Raw genomic sequence first — 10,012 nt, 5'->3', positions numbered from 1 at the left:
TTCCACCTTCAGCCAGTTTCCTTCCCATCGCTCTGCTTCCTTTACGAAGGTCCGGTAGTGACCTGCGTAGGACTCTTCAAACAGGCTTCCTTTCTGAGTAGGAATCGCTTTATGATGTGGTCATTGCAGGATAACAGAGGCTTGCCAGCCCTACGTGCATTTGATGTCACCTTCCACTGCCCCGAGAACTGCAGCAGAGGACATTTCTAGAGTGTTTTCGCCTTGCTCCTGAGTGCTTGTAGTACCTTGGTGGCTCCTTCTGTTACCAGTGACAACCTCTTCACCCTAAGTGTTCTGGACAGGTTTTTTTTTGTTTTTTGTTTTTTGTTTTTAAGTTACGGCGTCCATACTACCTATAACATCCCGATTTTCCGCGTGCTCCGGTCTCCGCAAGCCTACAGAGGCAGTGGAGATGCTTTCTAGCACCCAGGCGGCCACCGGTGAATGTGACGACGCGGAGCTGCGGTGCCGGGTGGCCGTGGAGGAGCTGAGTCCTGGAGGGCAGCCTCGCAAGCGCCAGGCTCTGCGCACTGCCGAGCTGAGCCTAGGCCGAAACGAACGCCGAGAGTTAATGCTGCGACTGCAGGCGCCGGGACCTACGGGGCGGCCACGCTGCTTCCCGCTGCGGGCCGTGCGCCTCTTCACCCGCTTCGCTGCTGCCGGGCGCAGCACGCTGAGGCTCCCCGCCGACGGCGCCCCCCGCGCTGGCTCAGTGCAGCTGCTGCTCTCCGACTGTCCCCCGGAGCGTTTGCGCCGCTTCCTGCGCACGCTGCGCCTGAAGCTGGAGGCGGCCCCGGGACCAGGACCTGCCTCTGCCCGTGAGCAGCTGCTCTGCCCGCGGCCCCGAGACTTTTTCACTATCAGTCCAGTGCAACCGGAGGAACTGCGGCGTGCTGTGGCCAACCGGGCTCCAGATTCGGCGTTGGAGAAGCGATCAATGGAATCAAAGCCTAGTACGGTGAGGACCAGAAAAGATGTCGGTGTGCTACTGTTGAGATAGAAGAGACCCAGGAGGCCCAAGGTTGGGGGAAGATGGTATATTAAGGGGACCGCTAGTGATCTGAAATGCCAGTCGTACATCTGAGTATGATGACAGGGACGTGGAAATCGTCCATGCTTCCCCGCCAGTAATTCCCGAGATTGGGATAAATTGAGAACTGGAAACTGTGGTCCAGGCAGGCCACATTCAAAGAGAAAGCTGCAGAGAAGACTAGGCAAGGAAATTTAAGAAGGAAACATGGGTATTACAGCCTCCAGAGAGAGGAACTTTCAGAGAATGAAACTGATAATAGTCCAGTCGCCATCAGGCTGGTCTGACAGAGCTTATAGATTCGATCAGAGATGGTCACCACTCTAAGATGCCTGGCACTGAACTGGCGAAAAGCCAGAGGTGGAGGCTAGTATTTGTTGGGACGAACTCCAGACGAACCAGACCTGCTCAAAAGTTCGAAGTGAAGTTAACAGCAAAGCAAAGGGCTGTCATGCAATGTATAGACCAAGCAGCATGGCAGGAGGTTCTGAGAGAGCCCTGTTCCTCCCAGGAAGCTCCAAGGTGGCCCCTGCCTGTGAAGAAGCTGAACATGCACCCCAGCAAGCGGAAGCTTTCTGAGGAGCAGGCAGCTGTGCTGAGGATGGTCCTGAAAGGCCAGAGCATCTTCTTCACCGGGAGTGCAGGTACCAGAGACAGCATGGGTGAAGCTGGGGAGCAGCTCTAGGGTGGCGGGGAGCAGCAGCCAACCCTGACTCTGCCTACTGCCCAGGGACAGGAAAGTCCTATTTGCTGAAGCACATCCTGGGCTCCCTGCCCCCTACTGGCACAGTGGCCACTGCCAGCACTGGGGTGGCAGCCTGCCACATAGGGGGCACCACCCTGCACGCCTTTGCAGGTAAGTACAAGCCTATGGGAAAGGAGGAGAGCTCAAAGGGTTGGGGTTTCAGCAAAGACTGAAGAGTGTCCCTCGTAGGCATTGGCTCAGGCCAGGCTCCCCTGGACCAGTGTGTGGCCCTGGCTAACCGGCCAGGTGTGCGGCAGGGCTGGCTGAACTGCCAACGGTTGGTCATTGATGAGATCTCCATGGTAGAGGCAGACTTGTTTGACAAGTTGGAAGCTGTGGCCAGGTCAGTATGGACAGCAAGGGCAGTCTCTGGAGTTTGAATCTGGTAATGGTCCCAAGGAGCCTCCCCCCACCCAACCTCTCTAGAGCACTCTCTGCCCCTATCCAGAGCTGTCCGGCAACAGAAGAAACCATTTGGAGGGATCCAGCTCATCATCTGTGGGGACTTCCTACAGTTGCCACCAGTGACCAAAGGCTCCCAGCATCCTCGATTCTGCTTCCAGGTACTGCTCACACCCTGGCCCCTGACCTGTGCTTTTGGGGGAGTGACAACCTGACTCTGACCCTATGCTTCCGGGGGAGTCTTCTCTGCTCCATGGCTTAACCTCTCCCCTTCCCCACTAGGCCAAGAGCTGGAGGAGGTGTGTGCCAGTGACTCTGGAGCTGACTGAGGTGTGGAGACAGGCAGATCAGACCTTCATCTCTCTGCTGCAAGCCGTGAGGCTGGGCAGGTGGGTACTGGGAAAGGGGCCGTGGGTTGAGGAAGCGAGGATGGTTTGCTTGGGGGTGGCAGGCCTCCTGCAGCCCAAACTGGTCTAGAAGTGGCTGTGTGGCCAAGGATGACCTTGAACTACTGATCCTCTAGCCTCCACCCCCTCCGTCCTAGAATGTACAGGCTGTGGTAACCAGGGAAATGGGAGAGATGCTTCTCCTCTGGAGCAAACGGTATATACAGGAAAATAAGATTTGGATAGGACACTGGATAACTTAGGATGAAATCTAGTCAAGAATGTTATGGCATTGGGCCATAATATACAGGCTGAGGTACTATAGTGAGTTTGAGGCCAACCTGGGCTGTTTAGGGGGGACACTACCTCAAAAACAAAACGAAAAAACTAAGCCAAACCAAGCAACAAACCTACCACCTATACCATACCTCACATAGAAGCATAGGCTAGCAGGTTGGGGAGATGGTTCAATCAGTTAAGCACGTGCACCTGCATTTGGAATCCGAATCCCCAGTGCCCATGTAAAAAGCTGAGGGTTGACAGCACACGGCTATAAATCCCTGTGCTGGGGAGGTCAGACAGGAGAATGCCTGACCTGGTGAGTAAGCTTCAGACTCAGTGAGAGACCTGTAAGCAATAAAAGAGATAAAGTGCTGGGCATAATGGCACAGGCCTTTCATCCCCAGTACTCTGGAGACAGAGGTAGGCTTCTGTCATCTCGAGGCCATCCTGGTCTACAAAGTGAGTTCCAGGACGGAGAGAGCTAAATAATGAGATCCTGTCTCTGGGGGTTGAAAGAAAAAAATGGCTAAAAGTAAAACATTTACTTCCAGCCTGTGAAATGTGAGCACTCTTACACACACACACACACATACACACACACACACACACACACACACACGCACGCACGCACGCACACACACACAGGAGAAAAAAAAAAGAAAAAATACTCAGGCTAGCTATTTCAGCCAAGGCAGTAGGCAAGTGGCTAGAAGATTGTACCCTAAAGGCCAGTCTGATGATAGGAGAGACAGTAGTATTACAGGTGTCAACACCAGTGTCTTGTTCCAGGCCTGCAAACCTCTGGCCCAAGCTCACTCATGATAATCCTGCTTCTTCGGGAGAGCCGTGGCTTCAGAGGTGGCTGATTCCTCTCAGGGCACACACAGGAATAGCTCTACCTGCATTCAGAGTCCAGCATCCCTATCCCCATGTCCACAGTCCACATCTGAGGGAAAAGTAGACTGGCTGGGGGTTGGATAGCAGCAAATCCTGTCCTGGTGCCCTTTTAGGGTTCCAAGGCTTTGCCTGTGCAGCAGACCATTCTGCCCCCACCTTTTCTGGTGTCCAGGGGATCTCTAGTCTGACAGTGCAGCCCCCACAGATGTTCAGATGAAGTGACCCGCCAGCTCAGGGCCACAGCTGCCCATAAGGTGGGAAGAGATGGAATTGTAGCCACGAGACTCTGCACCCACCAGGATGATGTGGCCCTTACCAATGAGAGGCGGCTGAAGGAGCTTCCAGGTAAACAGAAGGCTTGGGCCTGGTGAAACCAACTGGGAGGGCCATCAGAACAGGTGTGACCCCCCCCCCATCCCCAGAAAACCGGGCCCAAGCTCTATGTGCATTTCCAGGTGGAACTATGACCCAAACACCATGGTGAGCTGATTCCAAGGTCGCAACTGAGCTCTCCCCAGCCCATCCCTGCAACCGTCTTGGTCTAATACAGTTTTGGAAGCTGAGTCACAAGTCAATACTATATTACCTGTTTTCCCAATTCTCCTTTTTCAGGTGAGGTACACAGCTTTGAGGCTATAGACAGTGACCCTGAGCTATCCCGGACCCTGGATGCCCAGTGTCCCGTTAGCCGTATCCTTCAGTTAAAGCTGGGGGCTCAGGTGAGTAAGAAACGGTGGTGGGGGCTGGATCTCTGATTATTAAGGCTCTAGCAAGGCCACTTGACAGTGATGGACCTACTGTGACCACTTTCCCCCACTTTTCTGTCTTCAGCCCCTTTTCTCTCCAATATCAAGAGCCCTGTTGAACAATGCCACTTTGGGCAAGTCCCTTTTCCTTACTGAGTTCAGTTCCCAGGTAGAATGTCTGCCCCATGATGGTTTACAGTAGTCTACCTCACAGATGGGCAGGCTCCGAGTTCTCCTTTATGGGATGGACAAGAATGGTAAATTTTCCCCAGTGTCCATTGGGCACCCATGGGGAAATGCAAGCATTATAGCTGAAAGAGGTGGCAGGAGCTATCATTCCTCGAGATTTGTGGTCTTCTTCGCAGACATAATCCCTCTCTCTCTCTTTTTTTTTTTTTTTTTTTTTAAACAGGATAACCAAGTAGCCAAGCTGGCCTGGAACTTGTTAAAGTTGACCAGGCTGGCCTTGAACTCATAGAGATCCGCCTGTTTCTGTTCCCGAGTGCCGTCTTAAAGGTGTGTGCCACCACACCCAGCCGGGCCTAGTTCTTCTTAAAGTCCTGTGATACAGATGACCCTCCTTGCTTTACCACCTTCTTGCCAGGCTATTTGATGAAGTCGAAACTCTTTTTGACACAGATAAGGTCACAATAGTTGCAGGAAAACAGGCAGCTTGTCTGAGAGGTCAGTCAGTTAGGGTTACACTAAGAATTGGGACTCAGCTGAGTGGTGGTGAAGCTTTAATCCCAGCACTCAGGAGGCAGAGCCAGATGGATCTCCGAGTTCAAAGCCAGCCTGGTCTACAGAGTGAGTACCAGGACAGGCTCCAAAGCTACAGGGAAACCCTGTCTCAAAAAAAAAAAAAAGAATTGGGACTCAACTCAGTAATAACCCCCATTTTCTCTCTGAACCCTAACCGCCGGAGAGGAGTCAGGCACAGGGAGGCTCCCTCTCCATCCCTGCACTTCTTCCTCCACAGGTCATGCTGGTGAAGAACTTGTCAGTGTCTCGGGGCTTGGTGAATGGAGCCCGGGGAGTGGTAGTTGGGTTTGAGTCAGAAGGAAGAGGTCAGTGATGATGGAGGGGGGTTGTACTCCTTGGCTTTATTTCACGGCAGGACAGACCCCATAGGGTGGCTGTCTCCATGCCTTCTTCATGTCTTCCTCAGGGCTCCCCCAGGTACGGTTCCTGTGTGGTGTCACTGAGGTCATCCGCACTGACCGCTGGACAGTACAGGTCACTGGGGGCCAGTTCCTCAGCCGGCAGCAGCTTCCCTTACAGCTGGCCTGGGCAATGTCCATTCACAAAAGCCAGGTGACTTACCCAGTGCAGGGGTGGGCAAAACAGGGCAGAGAGTGGGCGGGTAATGCTGGGACATTCTGGAATATGTCTTAAAGGTTTTAGGGGGACTGAATAGCCCTTGGATGGAATGTTCCAGTTCAGAAGCAAACTAAATCTACCAGTCTTCCTTTTCCCTTCTTTCCGTGGGCTCTCATGTAGCCCAGGGTAGCCTCAAACTCATTATGTAACTGTCGAGGGCCTTGAACGTCTGATCTTCCTCCCTCAGTCTCCGGAAAGCTAGTTTGACAAGTATGCACCCTGCCGTGCCTACTTTATGTGGGTGCTGGGGGTGGAACCCAGGCCTTCATGCCAACTAGGCATGACATCAGCTGAGTCACACCCCCAGCCCTAAACTTCTCTTTAGTGCACTTCCTAGTACATTCTTCTCCCCCTTTCTAGGCACACGTCTGCCACTTCCTGTCCAGGACTAGACTACGTTAATCCCTATAGCAACCATATGAAATGCAGATACAACTAGTAATAGTTGGTGTTATACAAGTTGGAGAACCAAGGTGCTAAAGAATCCTGTCTGGCCACACCGTTAGTGGAGAGGCCAAGGTTAGCTTGGTACAGATTTAGCTCTGCACTTCTTTGTAATTGGAGGTGGAGGTTTTTTTTGTCCTGACCACCCAGTCCCAAATAAACACACAAAAGCTTATATTAATTACAGAATGTTTGGCCAATAGCTCAGACTCATTACTAACTAGTTCTTACATTTAAATGTCTATTAATAACCCATTTCTATTAATCTATGTATTGCCATGTGGTTGGTGGCTTTACCGGTCCTCTGGCATCTTGCTTTCTGGGCAGCTCACTGGTATCTCTCCTTGACTCCGCCCTCCCTCCTCTCTCTATTTTCAGTTTGGCTTTCCCCATCTAGCCTTATTCTGCCTTGCTATATAGGCCAAATAGGCTTTATTATCAACCAATGAGAGAATAATAAACACAGCATACTGAAGGATTATCCCACGGCATCTGTTTGACCATTCCTAGAGCTCTTTCTCTCACCCTGTCCCTCAACTCTTACCCTGGATTCCTGTCCCCTGCTTCTCCTCCCCCCCCTCAGCTCTCCCTTGTTTGGGACTCTGGATGGGTTGATAAAAACCATCCGGATGCAATAGACTTCAGGCTAGATTGGCTTTAACTGTCGCTTCATCACCCAGGGCATGTCTCTGGACTGTGTGGAGATCTCTCTGGGCCGCGTGTTTGCCAGCGGTCAAGCCTATGTGGCCCTCTCGAGGGCCCGCAGCCTACAGGGCCTACGCGTGCTAGACTTTGACCCCACGGTGGTTCGCTGTGACTCCCGAGTGCTGCACTTCTATGCCACCCTGCGGCAGGGCAGGAGCCTCAGTCTGGTAAGGAGTCAGCTGGGTGTGGGCAGACCCCTAGGGCAGCAAATCTTTCTGTTGACTCCTTCGGGGTGGAGGCAGAAGGAAAGAGGCAAGAGGCGTTGGCCTTCAGGCTGTGGCCCTGGGGATGGGCACGAGCCTGTGACTGGCTTTCTGGTTCTGACCTAGGAGTCCCAAGATGATGATGAGGCAAACTCAGATCTGGAGAACATGAACCCAAACCTCCGTCTCAGCTGAAAGAGAAGACAAACGGTGGACTACCCAGCTTCTGGCTTCCTCCTAGGTCAAGGCCCTAGGGAATAACTGGGGGAGGGGCCTGTGTTTCTTCCCTCATTCAGCCTTCTGGTGGGGGGACAGGACAAGGTTTCTGACCTATTTACCAGCTTTGTCTCCCTGCACCCCTTCTAGTCCCAGGGTCAGAAGTTGGAAATGGTGATGTTACAGAGCACAAAGCTCTCTGCAAGGGCTGGACACAGCCCCAGAGCTCTGGGCTGTAGACTGGAGAGGCAGTGCAGACCCCACAGGCAGGGCCTGTCTTACTACATTACATTCATTTATTTAGTGTACATGTGACGATCAGGGGACAACTTGAAGGAGTTCCTGTTCTCTTTCCCCATGTGGGTCCTGGGGGTTAAATTCAGGTCATGGGCCTTGGTGGCAGGCTCTTTTATCTCGTGAACAATCTTGCCAACCCCGGGATCTGTTTTCATTTTCTTTGTGTGATTATAAATACATAAGACTGGGTACTTTATGAAGAAAATGGTTGCCAGGCAGTGGTGGCGCACGCCTTTAATCCCAGCACTCGGGAGGCAGAGGCAGGCGGATCTCTGTGAGTTCGAGACCAGCCTGGTCTACAAGAGCTAGTCCCAGGACAGGCTCCAAAGCCACAGAGAAACCCTGTCTCGTACAACAACAACAACAAAAAAAATGGTTTACTTAGCTTACAGTTCTAGGAGATTAAGAGCAATGTCTAGCTATGTTGGGCTTCCCAGCAGCTGGTACTACACAGCAGGGGCACATGCAGGCATGATCATATAGAGACAAGCGGCAGAAGACAGCAATTCTGTGGACTGGCATTAATCCATTCCTGAGGGCGGGACCCCTTGCTTTAGTCACCTTCCGTGCTCTCCATCTCTTAAGAGTTACATCATCCTGACACTGCTGCACCGGGGACCAAGCTTCCAGCACAGAAACCCATAAGGAAAACCGTCCAGACCATGGCAGGAGCCTAGAGGGGATAGAGACCAGACACAAACCCAAGATAGAAGTTTAATTACCTTCGCAGCTGAGCTCAGCCTCACACAGGCCTGAGTAAACACCCTTCTGAGCCTGTGCTGTTTTTAGGGGTTTTAGTGCTGAGGGCCCTGAAATGGATGTTCTCAGGTTGTATTTATTTAGGCCAAATAAACCCGTGAATTGTGTAACTGTGCCTCCTGCCTGGTCTCTCTTCCTCACCGGGGTGCACACAGAGAGCACCCTGTGTGATGTCTGTGAGGTTTTGTTCATAGTAACTGTCATCTGAAAAACGGAGTTATCTGAAGGTGGTGACAAACAGTGGACCAACAAGGTGCACAACTGTCATCCAAAAGCTAAAACAAAGACACCCTAGAGAAGTTCTAAGTTCGGGTTCTCCCTGAGACTCTCTGGCTTTGACAGCCTGTCTGATCAGGAAAGAGCCATCAACAAACTACCTTCAGTTTATCAGAAAGCATGATAGAGGAGCTGGCTGGAGAGACAGCTTGCTGGTTAATAGCCTATTAATGCTCTTGCAGAGGATTGCACTTCGAGTCCGAGTACCTGTATCAGGTTATAGTTATAGCCACCTGTAACTCCAGCCTTGGGGTGCCAGAGAGGCAGGAGGTGTCGGGGGGCCCCCTGAAGCTGGAGTTACAGGTATTTGGCTTGGGTGCTGGGAATAGAACTGGGGTGTCTCTGACATAGATATTTAAAATAAATTTTAAATATTTTATTTATTTATTATTCATACAATATTCTCTCTTTATGTCTGCAGGCCAGAAGAGGGCATCAGACCTCATTACATATGGTTGTGAACCACCATGTGGTTGCTGGGAATTGAACTCAGGACCTTTGGAATAGCAGGCAATACTCTTAACCACTGAGCCATCTCTCCAGCCCCTAGCAGTATACTCTTAACCACTGAATTCTCTCTCTAGCCCTTGGAAGAGATGTTTGCTTACTTCCCAAAAGACATCTGCTTAAAGATGTCTCTCCCTGAGACCATCTGGGTGCCTGGAAGTCCTCTCCCTAGCAATCACCTTGTGAAGATGCTCCCGGAAGGCCTGGACAACAAAGGCCGCGTGTTCCCTGAAGGGCTGCTGATACTCCTGCCCCTGAGGAGGTTTACAATAAACCTAGCAGTTCTTTATTGGGGGGGGGGGGCATCTAATTTAATCTCTCCTGGAATGCGTATCCCTGAGGGGTATAGTGAAACCTCACCTCAGTCAGGAGTCAAGACTCTCCACACTGAGGATGACACAGATTCGGCCACATCAACCAGGGCTTCGTGGTGGCTACAGCATCCACAAGCAACAACGATGTCTGCGGAGTGAAGACAGGCAGCCTATCGAGGTGCCTCACACCCCGGTGATCCTGTCACCTTCCTGGGCGCTCCCAGTGGACTCTCTCCCCAATCTCAAGGACCCACCTTTCTGTCTTTTTCCCACGGCATCATCTGAAGGGACGGGATCTAGAGAGTGAATTCAATCAAGACTCCTTAGGCAGGTTCAGGATTTTATTTTTATTTATTTCTTTTTAAAGAAATTAATGAAATATATTTTGTATGTCTGTAGGCCAGATCTCATTACAGATGATGG

At 51.6% G+C, this 10,012-nt stretch overlaps 1 protein-coding gene across 1 annotated transcript; it reads left to right on the top strand.

The window, feature by feature from the left end:
- Positions 1 to 406: 406 nt before the first annotated feature.
- On the top strand, positions 407 to 7,415 carry Pif1 (PIF1 5'-to-3' DNA helicase). Its single transcript, XM_005348181.2, has 12 exons — positions 407 to 958; positions 1,542 to 1,674; positions 1,761 to 1,886; positions 1,965 to 2,118; positions 2,224 to 2,338; positions 2,460 to 2,566; positions 3,948 to 4,087; positions 4,355 to 4,461; positions 5,468 to 5,555; positions 5,657 to 5,802; positions 6,993 to 7,184; positions 7,347 to 7,415. Exons 1-12 carry the CDS (start codon positions 413 to 415, stop codon positions 7,413 to 7,415), a joined length of 1,923 nt encoding a protein of 640 aa, XP_005348238.1. The 5' UTR covers positions 407 to 412.
- Positions 7,416 to 10,012: the final 2,597 nt, after the last annotated feature.

The sequence above is a fragment of the Microtus ochrogaster genome, chromosome 5 (genome assembly GCF_000317375.1).
Source record: "Microtus ochrogaster isolate Prairie Vole_2 chromosome 5, MicOch1.0, whole genome shotgun sequence".
NCBI classification, from domain to species: Eukaryota; Metazoa; Chordata; class Mammalia; order Rodentia; family Cricetidae; genus Microtus; species Microtus ochrogaster.
The sequence above is the reverse complement of the archived record's forward strand: the minus strand, read 5'-3'. Positions and strand labels throughout refer to the sequence as shown.

Excerpts from the sequence above, each read along its gene's own strand:
- Pif1 (XM_005348181.2), top strand. The coding sequence starts at position 413 with ATGCTTTCTAGCACCCAGGCGGCCACCGGTGAATGTGACGACGCGGAG. Across the intron at positions 1,887-1,964 it reads CACCCTGCACGCCTTTGCAG|GCATTGGCTCAGGCCAGGCT; the intron begins GTAAGTACAAGC and ends TGTCCCTCGTAG. Across the intron at positions 4,462-5,467 it reads AGTTAAAGCTGGGGGCTCAG|GTCATGCTGGTGAAGAACTT; the intron begins GTGAGTAAGAAA and ends CTTCCTCCACAG.